This window comes from Pocillopora verrucosa, chromosome 3, assembly GCF_036669915.1.
Source record: "Pocillopora verrucosa isolate sample1 chromosome 3, ASM3666991v2, whole genome shotgun sequence".
NCBI classification, from domain to species: Eukaryota; Metazoa; Cnidaria; class Anthozoa; order Scleractinia; family Pocilloporidae; genus Pocillopora; species Pocillopora verrucosa.
Window position 1 is genome coordinate 17,486,134 of NC_089314.1, and position 23,906 is coordinate 17,510,039.

The 23,906-nt window shown below is 38.0% G+C and overlaps 1 protein-coding gene across 1 annotated transcript; it reads left to right on the plus strand.

Annotated features, from left to right (window-relative positions):
- The first annotated feature begins 7,418 nt into the window (after positions 1–7,418).
- LOC131780052 (uncharacterized) lies at positions 7,419–10,225 on the plus strand. The gene is made up of 3 exons (XM_059096671.2): positions 7,419–7,784; positions 8,582–8,792; positions 9,251–10,225. The coding sequence occupies exons 1-3, from the start codon at positions 7,446–7,448 to the stop codon at positions 9,514–9,516; spliced, it is 816 nt and encodes a 271-aa protein (XP_058952654.2). The 5' UTR covers positions 7,419–7,445; the 3' UTR covers positions 9,517–10,225.
- Positions 10,226–23,906: the final 13,681 nt, after the last annotated feature.

Genomic DNA, 23,906 nt, shown 5'->3' on the forward strand with positions numbered 1-23,906 from the left:
GCTCATCGATCATCAGAAAAAATTGTGAAATTTTACAACGTGAATTGTTGATGTGTCTTTACGATGCAAACCTTCTACCATTTTTAAAATGTTTTTTCCTTAACAAGAGGTTTTAAGATTATGTTGCCGTTTAGTACATCGCGATCGAGTGGAACGACTCACAACATTTTATTCGCTTGAAGCTCTTAAGAACTAGAATACCAAGAGACAATCACTAAATTCATTGTTTACAAGATTTTTCGGGAAAATGTACTTTTAAAGGTTTCCAATGAAGACTTACGCTGAATACGGCAGGGGGCAGGCATCGTACCTCACAGAAATACTGTGTTTACTCCATGAAGTAACTTTTAGTTATCCTTTATTGCACTTCAGTTGAATGAATAGCCGGGAAACAACTTATCAGAAAAATATTCTGACTAATTGATGAATTGCAGTTTCTTCGATGAGGACAGTGGTTTTCGCAAAACGTGTTCTTTTATCTCTATTACCTAGTTATGGTACCTAAGCATGCTCTGCAATTGTTTTGGTTTCCCGGAAACTCTTTAAAATGTGCCCAAACAGTTCAAATAATGCTATTTAAAATTCTAGATCTTTCTGTAAGTTACTCGATCGTTTTCCTGTTCTAAATAAAAAATGACGAATAGGGCTACTGTATATCTTGAGCGCAATGTTTACATGAGCCCCTCCTCGAGAAGTAGTGGTAGTTGACATAACATCACCGAACAAACCGATACTTTCCCGAAACTTATAGCTCGATAAATAAATATACAGATTAGAATATAAAATAGGGGCAAGAGCAACATCTATTTATAAACGAAATACTCGAAATATTTTCCTTTACGGTTGGGGAACGTTCTGCGACTGGATCTGAACGGCCGAGAAAAAAATTAAAAATGACAACATTTCAAGACATCATGCCTATGATTTCGTTCGTCGAATTCCCTTCACATTACGTTCTCGTTTTCTAAGAAAAAAAAATATATGGCAGAAATCACTCAGCGTTCAGCTTACTGTTCTCAATTTCCTCGTAGAGGAATTTTATTTGACTTCTTGGTACAACTCAGTTCACAGCTTCTACCCGAGTTCAGGTAACTGCCATCTGTTCCTTCGGGGAGAAATTGTTGTTTACTTTTCGCTTCAGTTGGGTTTGAGCTGAAGAAACCAAGTGCAAGAACATTTCTCGAAGTCGCAGCGTGTAAGGATGTCCAAAATTGACAACATCATCACATATTTGACAAAAACTGCTTAAAGACTTGAAGCCTGACAATGAGTCGGGATGCAGAGCGTATTATCAGATTGATTGACCACGAACCAAAAACGAAAAAATTTTCCCTTTATTTTTGTGACCATAAGATATTACAAACCACAAGCTACGGCTGCTGTTTTTTCTAGGAAACAAAGTTTCCAAACCAACCTTTTCAACATCACACAAAAATTAATAGTTTTACCTTAACTGTACAACTTTCCTTCCCTTCTTTGGTGAATTGTTGCATTTTCAACTTGCAGCGTTAGCTGTAAAAGACAAAAAAAGGAACAGATTTGCCATGGTAGAAAAGGAAATTGCTATGACTTTCAGCAAGTATGTATTTTTCTTGGAATGAAAACGGAAATGGGCTCTAAATGACTATTATTCATTCCGCTAACAATTCCATGAATCGTTCTGTCTACAACCCACTGAAAATAATCGTTCACATTCAACAATGCGTTGAAGAAAACAAAACCTTAGACCTAATCTAATATATATGAAGTTGAAAAATTTCTCAAATGCCAGAAATAATATAATAAAATATACAAAGGCATTATTTAAGAGAAGCTAAGTTGGTTTGCATGTCTGCATCTTTTCGTGCAAAAACCAAAACATAATCATGTAATACACGATAATTGCGAACATTTTAAAAGCGGAATATTGAGCAAAAAAGTTAGATGTTATGATAAGTATCTTTGTAGTTGCCAACTTTTTAAAAGGTGAGGAATGTGGTGGTCATTGTTGCTTCGTTCACCCGAGAAAGCGGTAAGCGAAAAATTTGTGATTGCATTATGAGGGAAATGATATGCTCTCAAATGATAAGCTACGGTATTTCGATTTTACAACTCACCATTCTCGATTTACAACGACAAAGTCTTCAGTTCAGTGCCATTTTGACTTCAACGACGTAGCAGTATTTTTTTGTCTGTATATAGCATGGAATTCTTTAATTTTAAACACGGACAAGAAAATACATTCACCCTTCCATCGTTTCGTTCTTGGAAAATGGATGTCACGATTATTCAGGATTCCAAGAATTTCAACACACATCACAACTTTTCATTCTCTTTTCAAGAGGTCAGATTTCTACTAATTATTCTTCTAGCTCTTTTTATTTTTCTTTCCGATGTGTAGAGATTATCAGCATTGATTGAAAAAATTTGTCAAACACAACTTTGGCCGATGAGTGACAATATTTTATTCAAAGTGGCCCTGTCACGCGAGTTAAAAGTTATCTGAAGAGTTAGGTCACGAAAGCTATTCAAACAAAATGAGACTAAGCATATTTCTGTCTTCCCCTATATATTCCAATTAAAAAAAAAAAGGTACCGCATATTTCTTTTTGTCCTTGAGAATCAAATCTCAAAGTAATGACCCAGAGTATCACGAACATGATTGTACATTTGCATATATTCACATGTAACACTGGATATCTTGTTGTGTTCGTTGATACTGATCAGTTTCTAAGAATTTGACAGAAAACTCGCTTTTAAAGCATGGGATTTCAAAACACTACTAACACTCTATTATTTAAAAAAAATGCTTTAGCTCAGGGGAAGTTCGGATGCATCTGAAGGAAATCTAATCTTTACAAAGGCCGCAGTTCACGGCAACAGGCTGTGCGATTGTGGTTAGTGCATCAACTAGAAAGTTCCATCCATGGAGAAAAATTAGAAATACTGAAAAGAATCGTCTCAAGTCAACAGTAATGTATTTGTAGCTTTCGATATTCAAAGAAGATCGAAGATTTTAGTCACTTCGATCGCCCAATTAAGAAAATGACGACTCTTTCGTTTTATAGATTAATGTGACTGCAACGTGCAAAACGTTAAAGTGTTCTTACCTTTTCTGTTGCCTTCCAGTGCATTGTAATTGAGTGGACTGAAATCATTTCGCTTTTCGTTCCCTTTAACCTTAATTTTTTCAGAAGGTACAATTTTGAAATAATCACACTGAGATAGACAACGAATTAACGTTATTCAGGATTTTCTAGGAAAATGATCATGCAATCGTTTGAGGATTTCGACACTTCCGGTGTAATCAGATACGGAAACAAAAATTCCAGCCCCAAAATACTATATTTACTATAAGTAGAATTCGCTTGTTGCCCTTTAGCACATATTGGATCAATATCGTGAAAAGTTTAGTTGCAAAATACTTTGATTGATTCATAAATGTAAATTGCAAGCTTTAAGATAACAACAAAGATTTTCTTCGAAACGTACTCGATCATTACCATACTTCCTTGTCACGGTAGCTAAGCATGCACATTGTGGTTATGTTTCGTTTTTCCGGGAAACTTCTTAAAATGCGAAAAAACATTTATCAGAATGCTGCTTAAAACTTCTGAGCATTTCCAGAGGTTCCAATAAAAGGCCCGATTATTAGCGGTCTACCATCGGCTATAAGGTCCTGTAAGACCTCATACCGCCGTTTGATTAGCCAGGTTCCGTTTAGCAGTTCCAGTTTAGTAGGTTCTTGTGTTTGGATTTCACGTTACGGCCTCTCATACTTTCGGCAGCCGTTCAAGGAAAAAAAATTATGGAATCCCCTGTATTTCTGCGAACTACCGATCAAAATAGTGCTTTAAAAAGTGCGGAAATATGAGATGAATGCTTCTGTTAAAAAGCGTTGGTTAAAGAAAGTTAAACTTACGTTATGCTATGCCGAGAGGGACTCGTAGGTATGGATCGTCACTTGAAATTAGTACTAGCTAGTGAAACTAGTATCAGAACTAGAACATACATGTAATCTCGGGAGGAAACTGAGAAATAATTTTAAACTTGATTATAGAATGCTGGGATTGGAGACGCATAAATACGGTTCAATCATTAAATTTATGCTAATTTTCTTGAAGAATTACGAACGACTTTTTCGTTCCTGTCGGCTTTTTCAATCATGATCCTTAATTGTGATTTAGATTGGAGGTTATACGTCCAGAATAGAAGTTTTGCGCCTTTCTCTCCTTCATCCCTCTATATGTTTGCAGTGAAATAAACTCAATCAAAAAGCTCTGAAAACATCGCAGTGGAGGTATATATGTATATATGTTAGCGGTCTTTCTAAGAAAAAAGGCAGAACGGTGATATAACTCGACTCCTTCTTTCTTAAGGGGTCAGGGAATCAACATGTTACAGAAGAAGTTACTTAGGTGTAAGGGAACAAGTATTGATTTCAGGAAATGTACCTTAGCACGAGCTGTTTGGAAGTATTTAAAGATCATTTTATTAAATGATAAAAAGTGCTCTTAGCTGCCGTTGACCGACCTAAGACTGGCAAAGGCTACTAGCGTGGGCTGTTTAGGTCGCGTGACAGGCTCATGAAACGATCGGCAAAACAACCAGCAAAGTATTTTCAGTTTCATTTTTAAGCAGACATAAAAGTTAGGCATTAACCCCTAGCTTCCTCATTGTGGTAAATAGTTTTTCACAGTTCATTCTGTGCAACCAAAAAAGGTAAGAAAGGTTGAGAGAACTAGTTAATCATTATTCTGTAAATCAGTGTTCCAAGCGACCGATTTGCTTCGCTGCGGCTTATTTATCATCCGGTTATGGTTACCAAAGTTCCTATTCTTTCAAATAGAAATGAAAAACAAGATTAATTTCCCTAACTTAGCTTATTTCTTTATAGAAAACGAGGGAAAGATCTATCGATTTCCTGGGCGTAATGTTTTTGTGAGCTGTCCATCGAGAAGTGGTAGTGGACAAAACATTGAACAAACTGAAAGATTTCCGTAATACCTCTTCGCTCGACAAACAAATATACGGATAAGAATAAAAAAAAAATAAGAGGGCAAGAAAAATAAATATTTGAGAGAAATCCTTTCCTTTACGGTCAGGAGACGCTATGCAGTTAGATCAGAACGGCTAAAAAGCAATTTAAATGACAAAATTTCAAGACATCGTGGCTATGATTTTCTTCATCGAATTCCCGTTAGTATCATGCACATTTTCGTTTTCAACTGTAAGAATCTTCCAAGAAAACATTGCCCGTTGGTTGTTTCTCTCTTCGATGTCGACCGGTGTGGGCGAGTTAAACTGATTATGAGCTGATGGACCAAATTGCGAGAACATTTCCAAAAGCCGTAGCATGTGAACATAGGCCAAATTGACATCATCATCACGTACTTAACAAAACCTTCTCGAAGACTTGAAGCATGCAATAAGTCGGGATGCTGAGTTTAAAACTAGTGAGACTGAGTACGAAATAAAAATTAAAAGATGTTTCGCATCATTCCTGTGATCAGAAGAGACTCTAACAAGTTATGGTTTTCATTGTTTCGAGGAAACTATAAGTCTTCAATCTGACCTTTTCGACATCACTCAAAGTTTAATGGTTTTACCTTAACGGTTAGCTTTTCTTACCTTCTTCGCTAATTGGTTTTATCTTCAAACTTGCGGTGTTCACTGTAAAGGTTGCAGAGGAAGTTAAAACAGGTTGTCATGATCTTCAACACGTATCTCTTTTTCTTGGAATGAATACTGAATTTGGCTTAAATGACAATTATTCACTTCGATAGAAATTCAATCGATCGTTCCACTTACGATTGACTCAAAGTAATTTTTCACATCTTACAACGGCTTTAAAATGGGAAAACATAGACCTAAACTAATATATTTGAAGTGAAAAAAATTACAAAATATCGGAAATAAATAATTTTACAAGCACATTCCAAGAGCAGCTAACTTGGTTTATACGTCTGCATGTTTTCGTGGAAACCAAAAAACATACTCATGTAATACGCCAGAATTGTGAATATTTTAAAAACAGATTCGATCGATCAAATAAATTGTATTGTAAATTTATATGTAGTTGCTGCGTCATATGGTTCAACTTCAACATACATCAACTTTGTAAAGGGTAAGAAATTTGTTTTACATTGTAGCTACGTCCGTCCGAGAAAGCGAAGAAAATTTCGATTACGATTTTCTCTCAAGTGAAAAACTACGATATTTCGACTTCAGAACTCGCCTTCATCGACTTGCGACGACAAATTCCTCAGTTCTATGCCATTTTGGTTCCAACAACGGAGGAGTATATATTTTCGTGTTTAAATGTACCGTGAGATTTCAAACTCGGACAAGAAAATACGTTCATCGTTTCTTAGAAAATGTGTGTCATGATTGTTCAGGATTCCGAGAATTTTATCACACATCACAGCTTTTCATTCTCTTGTCAAGTGGTCAGACTTCTACTCATCCCTCCTCCTGCCTTTTGCTTTCTTTTGGATATGTGAAAATGATCAAATAAATTTTCATAAAAAGTGTCGGACGAGAAGCGAGAATATTTCTTTCAAAGTGGACCCGTCACGCGAATGAAAAGTTTCCTATGGAGTTGGGTCACGAAAGCTATTCAAACACAGTGAGACTAGGCATGTTTCTCTCTTTCCCCATATATTCCAACTTGAGAGCAAAAAGGTACCGCAAATGGTTTTTGCCCCTGGGAGAAGTTTTTGGTTGATTCCTGGTTCTTGAACCCGAAGTAAATTATCTAGTGCATCACGAATATGATTGCACATTTGCATATATCCAGATGTGTCTGAGTTTGTTGATACTAGTCGGGTTCTAAGAATTACACAGAAAGCTCACCAAGTTTAAGGCACTCTTAAAGAAAAAAAAAAACCTCAATGCTATAGCTCAGGAAATGTTCGGAAAGATTGACGAATTGCATTTAACAAGACTGTTGTTATCAGTTAAACGAGTAGTATAGCTCGCGATCGATGTCATTCGACAGGTTTTTCAAAGAAATGTCATCCAATTACGCTATCATTCGGCGAGGATAATTGAGTTCTCTTAGTATTTAGAGGTAAAATTGAAAACAACGTCCTAGGTGTTTTTTAGATAACTTACCCACGAGTCAGGAACGTACGATTCTACTTATCAATCATTCTTAAAAGAAAGAAAAAAATTATGTTAACTTACATGCCATTTGTCGCGGTTTATTTATCGGGGAATCTTCTCTGCAATGCAAAAGTAAGTTTAGGGAATTTGGCGCTAAAACACCTAAGTTATTATTAACCTTAAATAATGTTGATCTAGTATAAATAAATAAAGTGTTATAGGCACTTTGAATAAAGATTTCTGGCTGAAAATCGCGAGTTATAAAGAATATGCATGAACCAGAATACTAGAACGTAGGTCTTATTCAAAGCTCTGCTCCATCTAGCAGGTCCTGCCTGCTTTGAAGAAATCGAGCCAAAATGGCGGATAATGGAGATTCTTTAAAGGGGTCCGTTCAAGAAACTGGTATTAGACAAGTTTCGGAGCTGGTCCTTCATCGTCACCCAAGTGGAACTGATGCTGAAATTTCACCAGTGACAAAAAGGCTGGCTGAGTTCATAGCAGCCCTGCTTGTACTTTTGTATAACTTGCCAAGGGGATTCTTAGCCATTGTTCCCACCACAGCGTGTACAGTGGTTCAATATATGCAAACACCACCAATAGACATCGAAGGAAGAGACAAAATGAAACATGACGGAGAACAAATTAAAGTTAGTCTGAAGGAAATATGCCATGAGGAAAGCAAATTGTGGGAAAAGGTAAATGTCCACTTTCAAGATACTCACAGCCTTATTTTACTTAACTTAAATAACGACCGTGCTGTATTTGCATTTTATTCAAATTTTCTTCAGTGTGTTCTCTGTTTAGATCATACAGAAGATGCTTAATCAAGAGCAGATCCTAGGATATGTATCCTGTAGAGCTGTTTATCAAAAATATTTCGAAATTCCCAGAAAAAAAAATGGCATCACGAACTTCAAACGCCAGAACAATAAATATATAATATAATAATATACAACATAATAATAAACCCCAAAAGTGTGACACAACAGATACAACAGTTATGAATGTCACTGATTCCACCCACCCCACGATCTTCATGTACTATTACTACTATCAACACCCCATCTACCATCATTACCATTACACGGCAACCAATGCCAACTATAATAATAATTGCCAACATCAGCAAAACTAACTCCTAAACTGCCTCATCGAAAGCGCAACAATGAAATAATGAGCTCGAGATTTCTATTGCGTGATAGTTGATAAGGGAGAAGCTCGAAAAACCATTATGCATAGAAATCGAGAGCGATTATCCGAATGTTTTAGTGGAAATGTACAAGTACCTAAAAAGTTACCAACAGGACAGGCTCGAGTTTCATAAAATTTTGTTTATAACGGCACACTGTTGGGATAATCACTGTACCCGCTCTCTATCAGGGAATAGATGGCGAGTAGCGTAGCCAATCAGATTGTAACAATTAAACTAAAGGAATAGCAAAGTTACCGAGTATACTAACAGTAAATCTCAAGTGTCAAAATCTTTTTGCAGTTTGGCAACTTCCCTTATCATTCAACCATCGGCTTGAAAAAATGGGAATGGGATTTGAGAATCCTAAGGGATCGTTTAGCCAAACGTGGAGTCGACATACACATTTTACAAGGATTGGTGACTAAACTGGAATCAGAAGCGCACACTGCAATCAAGTGGACGATTTCCCAAGTAATCACAGAGCTTCTCCTCGCAAGTGCAGTGTTTGGACGTAAGTTGGTCTTTCTTTTGTTTGCAATAGCGTGTTTGTTTAGTTGCATCTGACATTGGCCAAAAATAAATAAAAATGACAGCATCAGGATACAAATGTCATACGAGTGGGAAAGGGTGTGTTTAGCTTGACTGCTTTCCCTTAAGACCCTGCACGAAGTCAAACCTTATTCATAAAAGGAAATAATTCCCAAGGCAAGATAGTGAGCTCGTAAATACCTCTTACTACTCGAGTTCGATGTCCGAAAAGCAAGATACAGCCTCCTTCAACGAGTGGAAAACAGCCGATGAAAACGAGTCAATCAAAGCTATGCATTATGCTTCATAAGGTGACGTGTAACGTTGTCGGCTTTATCAATCAAATCAAATTCTGAAGGAGTGCGAAGTCGAAATGTCGTTATCCACATCGCGAGTGACTACATCTCTTCTTTCCATTGCCCAATTTTGATCGTTCTTTAGATTGCTATTATTGGGATTCCATGCCAGGCGTTTGGGAAGGTGGTTCTTTGATCCTGGTGCTGATTTTCCTCGTGCGCAAGGCTCAAGAGTATTACATCATTTATCAGATGCTCCGTGAGGGCAAACAAGTCAAACGCGAATTGGAAGAGTCCAGGTGCCGTTATATGAAGTGCAAAATTACCTTAGAGGAGACCTTGCCCTCTTTAAAAGAGATGGTTGATAAGTTTGATGGTGGGTCTTCCTCACCAAAGATTAAGAGTGAATGATTAGATTTGCAAAAGGCCCCAAGAGGCTTATTCAGGGAATTATAGGTAACCTCATTCGAAACAAGTGGTCGCACAATGAACTAATTGTTGGCAGTAATAGCTTGGTCGACTACTACAGTTTTGTCACAGAAGATGATTTGAAATCTTCCTCATATAATACGCAACGATTGTTTTGCCAACAATGAGGTAGTTGTTCTTCCAATTTAAATTTAGTGTTCACAGTCAACGAAAACAATTAGAATTCTCCCAAGTACCTCGAAAAGGCCTCTTGAAGCTAAATGAAGGACTCGAATCATCACACTTAATCAAGTAAACCTAGAACATAAGTCATAAAGTTAATTCTTATCTTATAGAGCTTGAGATAACTCTCATTCGGGGATGGTGAGTAGAAGCACATGGTTATAGCCAAATAGCTAATTCACAGACTTTGAAATTAATAAGGAGTTAAGTTGGATAGCCTTATGAACCGTGACATAGCTTGATGAAAGAACAAAAAATTTATGAAAGAGCCACAAAATGTTAGTTGCCTTCTCTCACCTTTGTTCGCGCAACAAAGTGAAAATACGAAGTGACCATTACGAGTATCAAACAACTGAAGTCAGACTCAAACAAAGTATTTTGATCTTCAATGGTGTAGCTTATTTTATTATGATGAGCTGTTTCTACATGACTCGATTAAAATTAATATTTATGGTAGACACGAGGCACAGAAGGCTTACAACATTGTAGTTTTAAGTTTTGTATTGATTTATGTATTTGTTTTAAAGTTCCCTTTATTGTCGTAAAATCTAAATCATGTTTAACAGGTAAGTATTACTCTCTAGGTTAAAATGTAGGTAAATAATGTTAAACGATAAAAATTGTTAACGATGGATACCGTATGTCGTTTAGGTATCTTTTTGTAATTTACTCTATTGGTGTTGGGAAATAAAGGGAAATGTATATTTAAAGGATCGGATTGAAGTTTTTAGTCTGCTTCGTTGGTGCATTAGTAATATAACTAAGAGACCTTAAAATCTTATCAATTCGGTTCAAAATCTTTAAACGGAGAAAAAAAAGCTTTCCCTGGGACGAGCCAACGTTGCGAAGGAGTACATGCCATATGGGCGTAGGCATACTCCGTTTGATACCTTTTGACAGCGACGACGACTTTAAAAGACGTGTCTGATAAACGGCTGGAAAGGGTCTAGGAACAGCTTGTGTAGACATCGAGCCGGTGCAAAAGCACAATGAACATTTATTCGCAGGAAAGGGGCATCGACCGAACACTGTTTAAAGGTTCGATTATAGAATGGGCTAGAAATGTGTTCAGAAATGACATATCACACCGAGATATTTTATTTGCAAAGCACTGAAGTTCGTTCTTAAAACGTTATTGTCGATTATTGTTGCGAAAATTGTTTTTAGATTTTTGGAACATGCTTCTTATTGTTATGTGTGATTAATTTATTTCCACTTTTGTATTGTAATTAGTTTCTAATTCGTTTGGTGATGTTTTCAAAACTGGGATGTTCATAGACGTGAGAGGGAAAACATTATAGTTTTTTTTAAGTTTAACGAAGATATATGAAGTTTTGCATTCTAAAGTGAACTTGTTCTCGTTTTTTACCGTTAACCCCACATATAGACCGGTTTCATCTAACATCTACGAACACGCAACAAAGGAATTGACTGATGTTTTGACAACCTCAGCAGAAGAGACGATCAGAGGCAGATTAAGTGTTACTTTTCAGTCGACTGTTATGACAAAATGAGCAAAAGTCACCATCAAATAAGAGAGGAAAACAATCTCCTACTTGATTCTGATGACCTCCATTCAGGATGCCGAAAAAGTCCGTTAGTTACCCCAAAAATTTACTGTTCAAGCAAATCATCACCCGGAAGATCACAATGACACGAATGATTGTTACTCCAGGATTCAATTCCTTCAATGCACCACAAATTATCTGGTTTCCCAGAGATAAATTGTAAATAGTGGAAAAGGTAGAATCTGCACTCAGACAAGTGACCATTCAGCCGGACCTTGTCCAGGTTTCTGTGGCATGAAGTGACTGGGAGTTTTGCCACTCCCCCTGGATGAGATGTTTGTCCATAGCAAAGGTACTCTCTGGCATTTCGTCAGGCTTCCCCAAACGTTGGCCGCAACTTATTCATGATCCTTGGTGGAAAAGAGGAACTATGTGGAAAGTGTCCCGCCCAAGATCTCAAGTCTCACAGGAAAACCTGGGAGAAAAGCTTATTACTTTCTCTGACGGTAAGAGTGAAAAACGATCACATTGGGTACGATGGCAAATAGAGAAATAAGACTTGGGGTCTTTATGTATTCCAGAAAATACAGTAGAAAACAGGTCATTGTCCATTAATCATCAAGAATTATGGTCAGTCATTTGTTGAAAAACCTATTTGGCCTTTAACAGGTAACACAGCAAATAAACGGCATGCGCGAGGGGGTCAATTTTGGCCGCTCGCGCTCTAACTTCCCACGCGCTAACCTCCCGCCCAAAATGCAACCGCTGTCCCAAAAACAAGCGAATAATCTGTAAAAGGAAACAAAGTAGTCAAAAAGAAAACTCGAGACTTTTCGAGCTAAATGCTTATTCAAGTACGAGTATCCTGTTTATTTACCATTCTGTTTCGAGCTTTACCAAACAGGTTTTACGCTTCTAAATCACCGTGACTTACCGGTCGGCTTTTTTTTTTGTTACTCGTGTGAGACAACTCAGTTCTGCCAGCCTGAACGCTTAAAATCCAATCTAAATTTACCCCACAATCGTGCAATATTCAGGGAATATCGACTTCAAAGATAACTGAAGAGTGAATTAATATCAATGGATAAAGGCATATATTTCATACCGAGGGAATTTTGGCCCAACTATTTTTTTTACCTCCAAACCACCTCCACCTCCACCCAGATCTGATTTCTATAGAAAGACTGTTATTTCCTACATCTTATTTTATTTACTTAAAGTACCGTACTATAACAATTAAAAATAAAAATAAAAACATTCTTACGATAAAGTTGCTTTCCATAAAGATGGTAAAGCTTGGATTCAAAAAGAAATACAGTAGCTCAAGGCCTAAATCGAACCGACCATTTTTAGATTGTCCTTTTAAATTGTCCATTTTAAGTTGTCCTTCCGTAGCATGTTGCTTAAAAGCAACATGCTACGAAAGGACAACCTGAAATGCCTACGTAATAGTTAGAGGAAAAAGGGAAATAGGATAACATAGCGTTGATATTGAGCAAAATAAAACTAACATAGAGCTCTTTGCTCTTTAATTATACAACTGAGTGATGCTTGATTTCCTTGTCGGCTTTTTACATATAGATATAGGAATGTCCTTCCAATAATGAAATTAAAAAAGTGTCAGCTTTTGCTGATTGAAATAAATAAAACTGTTCAAACTGCCTGTTTATCTTGATATGAGTAATCAACAGAATTGTAACAAAATATGTGCATACTTTCTTTCTTGACAGAATTTACAACAGAATTCAAAAGAACCTGTGCAATTATACTAAAAGAATCACTAGCCTCAGTCTCAGTGAACACTGTTGAATAATCACCTCGACTTCGTCGGTTCCGGAAACTACTAAACAATATTCACTCTGTCTTCCGCACATAATTTTTAATTACAATATGATAACTACAGAAATACTACCATAATAATTATAATCTCACAATTCTAAAACAAAGGTAGTCGGTTTAGAGACTCGCCTGCTACAACTTTGAGGGCTTAGGGTTCAAAGAAATATACATGGTAAACAGTTACAGTTAATACAAAAGTTGAAAGTTTGAAAGCTGAAAGAGATATATTGCAGTCATTAAACCCTCGTATCCCAGCGAAAATAAGGTCAATTAGCGCCATAAATTTCCCAATTTATTTATGTTAGCGGGAAATCATTAACTTTTGTCACTAAGTGCCTGTCAGCTAATACTTGCAGTAGTTCTGCCGAGCAAAAATACATTTTTTCAGTTATCTCAGGTAACATGGAGGGGAAGACCATAGGGAGGTGCCTGAAAAAGTCGACCTAGTGTCACTCCCACTTCACAAAAGGTTTGACGTCGGATCATGAACTCCTGGTACCTAAAGGTCATCGCTACGCCAGTCATAGCCACATGTTCTGAAAGTACCAACATTTATATGATCAGTAAACATTCAGCAATACATCCGGAACAACTCAACCCAATAAAATAATATTTGTAGGAGTGATGTGACATAGACAGATGCTTAACGTAGGAGAAGAATTAATTAAAGCAGGAGTCAATGGGCTCCAATAAGAGCTCCCGATCGCAAGAAGGTTGTTGATCATTACTTGAGTCACTGAGCTCTGATGAGGGTTCACGATCGCAAACAAATTCGTTGTTCAATCAGGGAGTCAATGAGCTCAGATAAGAGCTCCCAATCAAAAAAAGTTTGTTGCTCGATCAGGGACTCAATAAGCTCAAAAAAGAGCTCCTGATCGCAAGAAGTCTGTTGATTAACCAGAGATTAAATGTCCACTAAATGAGCTTCCAATAACAAGAGGATATGTTTTTTGACCGGGGTGTCAATGAGCTCTGATAAGAGCTCCGGATCACAACGGTCGATCAAGGAGTCAATAAGCTCTGATATGACCTCCTGATAGCAAGAATTCTTTAATGAACCAGAGATACAATGCGCTCTAAGAGGATCTCCCAATCGCAAGAAGCTTGACTGTCAATTTGGGTGTCAGTAACTTCTCCTGTAACCTCCTCAAATAGCCAATGAGCTCTGGTAAAAGCTACCGATCGCAAGAAGGTTGTTGATGAATTCTTGAGTCACTGAGCTCTGATACGAGCTCGAAATCGCAAGGAGATTCTGATCAATCGGGGAGTTAATAAGCTCTGATAAGAGCCCTCAATAACAACAAGTTTGTTGGTCGATCAGGGAGTCAATGAGCTCCCATAAGGGCTCCTGATCGCAAGAAGTTTTTGATTGATCGGGGAGTCAATGAGCTCTGATAAGAGCTTCCGATCGCAAGACATGCATTGCTTTATCAGAGACTGAATGAGCTCTGATAAGAGCTCCTGATTTGCAAAACGTTTGTTGGTCAATCAGAGATTCAATGTTTGTCGATCGGGGTGACAATGCTTTATCAGAGACTGAATGAGCTCTGATAAGAGCTCCTGATCGCAAGAAGTTTGCTAGTCAATCAGAGATTCAATGTTTGTCGATCAGGGTGACAATGAGCTCTAATAAGAGCTCCTGATCGCAAGGAGTTTGTTGGTTGATGAGGGAGTCAATGAGTTCTCATAAGAGCTCCTGATCGGAAAAAAGGTTTTTGCTGGATCAGGGAGTCAATGAGCTCTGATAAGAGCTTCCGATTGCAAAAAGTTTTTCGGCCAATCAGAGAGTCAATGAAGAGCTCCTGATCGCAAGAAGGTTAACGAGATTCAAATTATCACGCAATCTCGTGAATGTCACAGAAAGCTCGGCTTAATACTGATTTATTTACCGCTACATTTGCCTAGTCTACGATCTAAAAGTTGGCCTGCCCTTCTCTGACCATAACTCGATCTCTATGTTATTATCGAGAAAATCATCTCTGGAAGGAAATCGCAGAAGTTGAGCTATTCAATTAAGAAGGCGGATTGGAATCACCTCAGGAATCTTTTATATTACACTCCATGGCATTGTGCCTTTATGGATACTAACATTGATTGTATTTGGGCTGCATGGTCTGATATGTTTTTATCTGCTGTCAACGAGTGTATCCCAAGGCGGACAGCGAAGAGAACTTCAAATGCACCATGGATAAGCAGGGATCTAATTAAGTTGTGTAGAAGAAAGAAAGTGCTTTATAAAAGGGCAAAAAAAAAACCTGTGCTCTGTCTGATTGGAACAAATATCGTAAATTCAACAACTATGTGAAGAAGGAGTGCAACTCTGCACGTAGGCAATTTGTAAACAATCTGGCAGATGAACTAAAGACCGGAAACAGTTCAAAGCCTTTTTGGAACTTTGTTCAATCAAAGAGAAAAGTTAAATGTGATTTAGCGTCCTTAAAGGTGAACGATTCGTATCTTAACGACGACCTGAGCACTGCCAATTGTATGAATTCTTATTTCTCATCGGCGTTTCCTGTTGAGGGTCATGAAAATTTTCCCGACCTCGAATATATTACCGATGAGAAATTATGTAACATCTTTTGTTCTACCAAGGAAGTTGAGAAATTGCTAAGAAATAAGTCTATATTATAAGTCCCCTGGGCCCGACTACATATCACCTCGCATCCTAAGAGAATGTGCTCAAATGTTGTCATCTTCACTGGCTTCATTTTTGAATACAAGGTCAACCACCAAGTATATGGAAGTCGGCCCACATCACTCCAGTCTATAAGAAAGGGAGCAAAAATCTCATGGAGAACTACCGCCAAATATCACTGACTTGTGTTGTTTGCAAGATTGCAGAAGCTGTGGTAAAGTCCCGTGTGGTCGAATTTTGGTCAGACCTCAATCTTTTTAATCCAGACTAATTTGCGTATCTAAGGGGTAAATGGACGTTGGCACAATTACTTACATGTTACAATGACTGGGCAAAGGCTAGGAATTGCTCGCAACAAACGGATGTCATCTTCTTAGATCTCTCTAAGGCTTTCGACAGCGTGCCACACGAGCGTTTGCTGCTGAAACTACAACGGTATGGGATAGACGGCTCTCTACTACTGTGGATTAGAAATTTTTTGACGAATAGAAGACAGCGTGTCGTGTTAAGGGGCAATTGTTCAGACTAGTCACCCGTGATTTCAGGTGTGCCTCAAGGAACAGTACTCGGCCCAATCCTATTCGTTATTTATATAAATGATATTTCGGCAAACATTACATCAACCGTGAAAATCTACGCTGATGATACTAAAATCAATGGCAAGATCATGGAGCCTGATAAGGATATACCAGCCTTACAGCTGGACTTGAACAAATTAAGCGATTGGGCTAACAAGTGGCAGTTGCGCTTTAATCCTGAAAAATGTGAAGTTATGCGTGTAACGCCCAGTAGAGACAGATCCAAGCCAAGTTATTCCCTTGGTACGCAACTAAAATCTGTCGACCGTGCCGAGGACCTAGGGGTCACAATAAACTACGATCTATCTTGGGGTAAACACGTTTCCTACATAGTAAACAAGGCGAACAAAGTGTTAGGTATAATTAGGCGAGCACTTTGAAACGATAATCGCTATGCGTTTTACTGCCTCTCTAAGTCGTTAGTACGACCTATACTGGAATACGCTGTCCCCGTCTGGAGCCCCTACCAAAAAAAGGATATCGAATCCTTGGAAAAAGTCCAAAGATGGGCATCTCGGTCGGTGTTAAAGCAAAAACGCGGAGGAATGAGCTATGAAGACCGCTGCCGCATGCTGAATTGGCAAACTTTGGCAATCCTTGGAAAAAGTCCAAAGATGGGCATCTCGGTCGGTGTTAAAGCAAAAACGCGGAGAAATGAGCTATGAAGACCGCTGCCGCCTGCTGAATTGGCAAACTTTGGAGAAACGAAGAGAGTTTTTATCTCTGATCCAGTACTACAAGATAGTTCTGGGAATAGATAGTCTTCCTTTTTCGGACTTTTTCGAACTTACTAAATGTAATCGCACTAGAGCCAATCACGATTATAAGCTCTACGTAAAAATATCTATCGTAAATTGCTATAAATTTTCTTTTTTTGTACGGATCGTTAATATGTGGAAAAATTTGCCTAAAGATATTGTACACGCAGGATCATTGACTTTATTTCGTAACAGACTAAAGATTTAAATGAATATTGATTGAGATGATGATAAACAGTTTTTAATTATCTGTATATAATGTTTTGGTCTTTTTATTCGGGGAATCTTTTGTATAGGGTTAACTTCTAGAATATCCCCTTTCGAGAGATACTTTTACAATTTTTCATTTTCCATCTCTTGAATAAAGTAATGTCATTGTCATTGTCATTCATCTGCGCCTTACTCAGAAATTGAGCTTTCGTTGTCGTTATGACTAGTTTTTATTTTAGCAAAATCCGGACCCTTTCAAGTTTATTGCGAGGTAATCCGCACTCATACTTATGGGTCGGTTTTACGAGTATTACTTCCACCTCGCTATGACACTGCGACCACTGAAATTTTATGGGCATGGGTTTCCAAACTTTGTAGGCTTTTGTGCAAATCAGTCTACGCGCGCGCAACGGTGCGCTGCAGGCTCTGCTGTTATCACTGAAATGAAATGCCCTCACAACTGGAAATGGCTGCAGAAAGAAAAAAACTGCACTTCCTAAATTTTTTCTCGTATCATTTTGAAAATTCAAGGGTTGGTATTATTTTTAAATGGTTTCATTACAGTTACTGTGATCGAAACGCGAGGTTAGCTCCAGTGACTGAAGTAGGGGAAGTACAGTTTAACTGGATGGCATGGATTTAGAACTGCTAATTAATCTTAATTTATAATTCGGTTCACAAGCTGCAGAGAACGCACAATGATTGGCCAACGTGGCTTAACGCCTATTTCTTCTATTTGCACCCACAGTTTGAGAAACAAAAGGACGTCTTGCGTAATGGGCCCCCCGTTGCAGATCTGTGAAAGTAAAAAATATGTATGGAATCTCATCTGTGATCTGATGATTTGGTTTCTTTATTCTTCGCTCTCTCAACGGCAGTTAGATGATCCACCACTTCTTGAATAGGTTCAAGTAATCTCGGCACTTTTTGGAGAACTTCTGACTTCTTCATTTTTGTGACCTTGCTTTATAAGATTGCACTTTTCGTCATAAGAAAAATGTAGTTGGTTGCAGTGATTAAATGACACAATACTTTCTCAATAAAGTTACTTCCTTTACTGGAATTTGCCTTTAGCACTTCACGAAACGACTCTTGCAGCCGAGAAACGATTTCCAGGTCCTCGGCCAAGATCTTACCACCTGCTTCCGACATTAACTTCTTGATTACCCCCAAAGTCCTATGCAAACAAATTTCATTTGCAGCCAGAATGATTGACGGTAGGTACTGAAAAAAAGGAAACATCTGGATTTTATAAGGATCCCTTTGTTTTGAAAATATGTTGTGAAGCTTAGGTCTCTAATTTGTTTTTATTTTTGCGAAGACATAGTCTGGAAACGAACTGATGCCGTACTGTTCTTGAAAGAGAATCCGTAAAATTGAGCATGCATTTGTGGTTCCAAGCTATTTAGAAGTTGGTATCCAGGACAGAAAAGTTGTTTTGATATCAGATCCGTAAGTTCATGACTTTTATCCTTCTTTCATGCATTCAGAGATTTATCTAGGACTGTATCACACGATCTCTCATATGAATAAAAGTGACCTCTACTCAATAGACCTTAGCTGACCAGAAAACCTCAATGGCTTCAAAGACGCATCTAGGATATTTTCAGAGAAATTCCGTCAGCTAATGTTGCCCGGGTCCATTTATCGAATATTTCATATCTTTTCGTGGAAAAGGTTGTGGTTATTTATCGTGGCGAATAACAATAAAAAGCTAAGTATTTCTTTTGTCTCTCTATGAAGTCACGTGTGATGTAGATCACGACGTTTCGACTGCATACTGCTAGTCTTCTTCAGGCGATGAGGTCGACTGGTCATGCGTGATCTTATAGAGCATGATGCTCTGCTGTGATTAGTTTTTTTTCAACAGCTCTGATTGGTGCATTTCGATCCTTGCTGTTCACTCAGTGATTTGCTCCCTCGGCGGTCCGCTGTCGCACGGCTCTCCTGTTGTTGTGTTTCTTGATCGTGGGCATCCACGCTTCTGGAATTTCTATTCCACTATCCCCGTTGTTGTTGTTAGGGTGAAGTCTTATATGAATAGCCTCTTTGACCCTGCGCGTGTAGTAATGAGGGTCACGATCAATAAACTTTACTTCGTTCCAGAGTGGCTTGTGTCCGGTGTTGTGGGCATGTTCTGAAACGGCGGAGGTCTCAGTACGGGCGAGTCGAATGTCTCGATCGTGCTCCTTAATTCTGTCTTGCATAGGTCTTCCAGTCTCTCCGATGTACACATTGCCGCATTCACATGGAATCCTGTAAACTACACCATCTTTTTTAGCCGGGTCGACAGCGTCTTTTGGTCATACTAACTGAGATCTTAGCGTAGTCTCCGACTTGAAAAGAGCGCGTACGCCTTGTTGTTGTAGGCAATAGCGAAGCTGTTCGGATAGACCTTTAACATAAAGTAAAACCGCAGTGGCTTTGAACTCGGTGGCGGGTTCGGCACTGTTGTTTGGTTTTCCGGTCTTGGTAAGTTTCTGCAATAAAGAAAAAGGATAACCATTAGAAACCAGAACAGATGACAGATGTTTTTTCTCCTCGGATCTCATCGAGTTAATACTTTTTAATTTTCTTTCTCTTCGTATCTTCTGATCATTTTATAAATTTAAAGTCATTTGATGGCAGTAACTCAGGAAAACGGCTGCAGAAACTGCTGCCGAAGCTCTGCGCAACGCACTGGGCAAGTAGTCTGCGGTTATCTATTAGCCAAATAACATCTTATAAAACATTGCCCCAGAAAATTGCCTTTTAAAGAGTGTGTAATTGACAACTTGGATAATTCTTCAAAGAGAGAGCGGCTTTGAAAACAATGCTGTCTTTGATGATCCATGGCTGAGATACCTAAGGTCGGCAGCTTGTTAACTATTGCATTAATTTGGTCAAAATCGATTAAGCTTAGCTTCACACAAGACTGTCAGTGATAAACTTGTAGCGCATGTAGAGCTTTTTCTTGCGATCAAACCGCCGGAATACAAATTCTGCGGATATGTTGCAGTCTTGGAATTGCAATCATGACGTGACGCTCCTTTTGTAAGACACCTGCATTGTGCTGCGAGATATGCGAACATATTCTGTATGCACTTCTATTTCGGATAAAAAAAACAACTCGCTAAACAATCAAAAAGGAATTTGAACTCGTCAAACCGGTTCTTGAGTTATTTTGGTTGAAAAGTGGGTGGGGGCATGGAGTAATCACTATATCAGGATATGCTGACACCCCCCTTCAATTGCTTGAAGCTATGGCTCCGCATCGCATCAAAATTTTTTGCGCAAAAAGGTTATTAGAAACACGCCAAAAATTGAATCCAGAAAACTTTGTCTGGAGAGGCCTCGTTAGTAAAAATTAGCAAACCATTAGTTTGGCCGCATTCAAATCGATGACATCTTGTCGACCAGGAATACACAATATACACAATATTTCACTTTTTGTTAGGATAGTTGAAGTCACGCGTTATAAACCATGGTTATATACTGTGGGATAATTATACGATGCTTTGTTTTGTTTTTTTTTTCCTTCCTAACGATTCCAGACGAGTGCAGCGTGAGGAAAATAGCACAAACTCAATTTAAGAGCGGTAAAAAGTGTATCTCCGCTCATACCTGGCGCAAGTGAATTGAAATCATACCACTGTTTAATCGATCACTACCGCTTTTGTGGTAATATTGCTTCTGGGATGAGTAAGTAACGCTCGTGGGGTTTTCGAATTCCCAGAAAATAGCTTTTTTCAGACAATTCAAAATACGTCTCATGACTGATTATTTGTTCATTTCAGCGAAACGGTTCCATCGTCAAAATATCGACAAAATAAAATCATCTTACTAGGATATAAGAACACTTTCATTCATTTCATTAACTCGTCAAACCGATCTCGCAGCTTCGGGGCCGTTCCACGAGAAAGCTTGCATATCAGTGTGTTTCTTTACTCGGTTAACTTTTCCCTGCTCGAAAGAATTCCATCGTCGTCCCCTTCGCGAAAATTATTCTCTAAAGCAAGTTATTGTGCACAAAGATTTGTCCTTCAGTAGTTTCAGGTGAATAATTCTAAGTGATTATTTCATTTGTCTTCGCTGTGAAAACGTTATTGTGTCCTTAGATTTTATGGGTGGAGGGCATGAAATAAAAGCTTGATCTCAATATCTATGACAATATCTATGAAACTTTTCATGAAAATCTTGTCACTTATTGATACCAACTTCAGGATCTAATACGAGCTAAATATTTGCAGTGAATAAAACAAAACATGACAATAGGCGTATACAAATACTTTTCTTCAAAATTGAACCTCTTCAATTCACGCGAGTCAAATCTGCACTTCTGTTGTTTATCTTAGCCTTGGTTATTTCGACTCTAGATCTATCTGTACATCTATTTTGTTACATATAAACGAACTATGCCAGTCTAACGGCCGAAATCCATTTTGAAGTCATTTCAGAAAGGCATCAAACCAAACTCATCTCAGCAGCTCCACGGCTGTTCCACGAGGAAGCGTGGATATCAACGTTTTTTCTTTAGTTGTTTAAAATTTCTCAAGCTCTAGAGCTGAGAATGGTCCCTCTTTGCAAGAAAGTTATACTTTGCAGCAGGTCATTGTGCAAAAAGATGGAGAAAATCAGTAGATTCAACATCAAAAAGCTGTGAGTACTAAATTCATTTGTCTTCGACGTGAAAACCATATTAGTCATCAGACTTCCTGTTGAGACGCAGGTGCGCAGTTAAAGTGCGGTCCCAAACTTAAGACTGTCTAAGAATATACATCAAACGATTCGAAAATCTTGACACTTAATAAGTTCAGGACCGAATATGAGCTGAATATTTCAAGTAAATAGAGAAAATTAATGCTGAACGTTTTGGCCTTTAAATACTCTTTACTCGTTCGCTTTCTTACAAAACAGCATCTATCCAATGGATAGTGCAGTACATTTTTTCAGCACTAATCCGTTGGACAACGATTTATCGATTTGGTTTCTATTTTTATCTTGTTCAAAAGGAATTCTTTTCTTGCAAACATTTTTTGGTGTCATTTAGTACTCAAAGTTTCGACTGAAATTTATCGTTACTGCCTAACATCATTTGCAACTTTCTATTCTAAGTGCGGATGGAATTTCTGAGAATCAAGCAAGTGATTAAGCTCACGAGATTTCATAGAAATATGAAAATATATTTCTAATGCTAAAGCACGTGACTGAATCAATTTCAGGGAATTCAGAAGATGATCGTCAAGTTGCTGCCATTCATGGCGAGCTTAGCTTCCAGTCAACGATTTGAAGCATCACTAAAGCGAAACGAAGTTGACTGAGTATTGTTTCCTTTTTTACCGGGAATAAAAAAACTAGTGGATGTTGAATTGGGTTGTAAACGAACCATGTGTACATATTTTATACCTACAGGCGATCTTTCACATGAAGAACAATTAACAAATATCAATGTCTCCTAATGTGTGTTGTTTATTGGAATACAGAGCAAATACTTCATTACTTGAGCATGCGGTGTACAAGATACATATACCTTAATTTACTTACTTGGCAAAGCTTTATGTAACCGCGATATAACCCGAAATAACAATCGCGTGAGATACAGTGACCAGCGCAGAGACCAAAGCTGCCCTCGGTAAAGGCAAATATACCAGAGAAGGTCGAGTTGTAACGAGTAACGAATTCAAGCGAACCAACAGATCTTTTGTCGTTCTGTAGTCGTGAATAGTTAATATTACCCAAGGAAATCCACAGTCTTTATACCAGGCTGTATGACCTTTTAATCTCATGTCTGTATTCCTGGAAAACAGCATTCTTTACACAAAGGAAAGCCATTCTCGTGATTATCGTTAGGGTCACCCTATTCGAGAGAATTAAATTCTGAAGCAAGTCATTTTACAAATAGATGTCAAAAGATTGCGTTAGGAGATGTAGTCCTTACCAAGGTTAAATTTATAGTCATCAAGTTTTAGGTCTTGGAATTCGCAATTATAGTTTCAAGAAGCTCGACACAAAGAAGCGTACCCCTCTGTTACACTTTACACAACTTATCAATTTTCAATTTTGTGTCTCGGTCTGAAATCAGTACCTGTAACCCTGGTAAGAACTGATTTCGCAATAAAAAAATTGTATTGTAGGCCATACAAAAATTATGTTTGTTTCTAAATTATCACAGAGCTGTTCTAATGAAACAAACGCTAAGCACCAGACCATTCTTGCCAAGGATGTCGTTTTCTAGGAAAGCGAACGAGTGAAATCATATTCAGAGGTCAAATGATCTAGTATTACCGTTTCCGTCAAGAAAGACGTCTCCTTCTTCACCTCAAAGATTTAGGTCATCTTTGGTCCATAATATATTAATTGTAAATAATTTCGGATTTTTTTAACCCTAAACTGAGCCAGAAATCCAAGGATGTACTTTAATGTATTACTTTTCGCTTTAAAAGTTTAGTGTGTAAGATAGAGTAAGCAGCGAAGCCAAATAAAGTAGCACTTCTCATGAAGCAGACTATACAGTTACATCTCCTAATTGATGTATTTTTTTGTTTTGATGTCAGAAACTGAAATGAATTCAAAGTGCATTTCCACTCTCAGACTGGTGAAATACTCTGAAATAGTTGTCAGCCTTTTTCTTGTTACTATG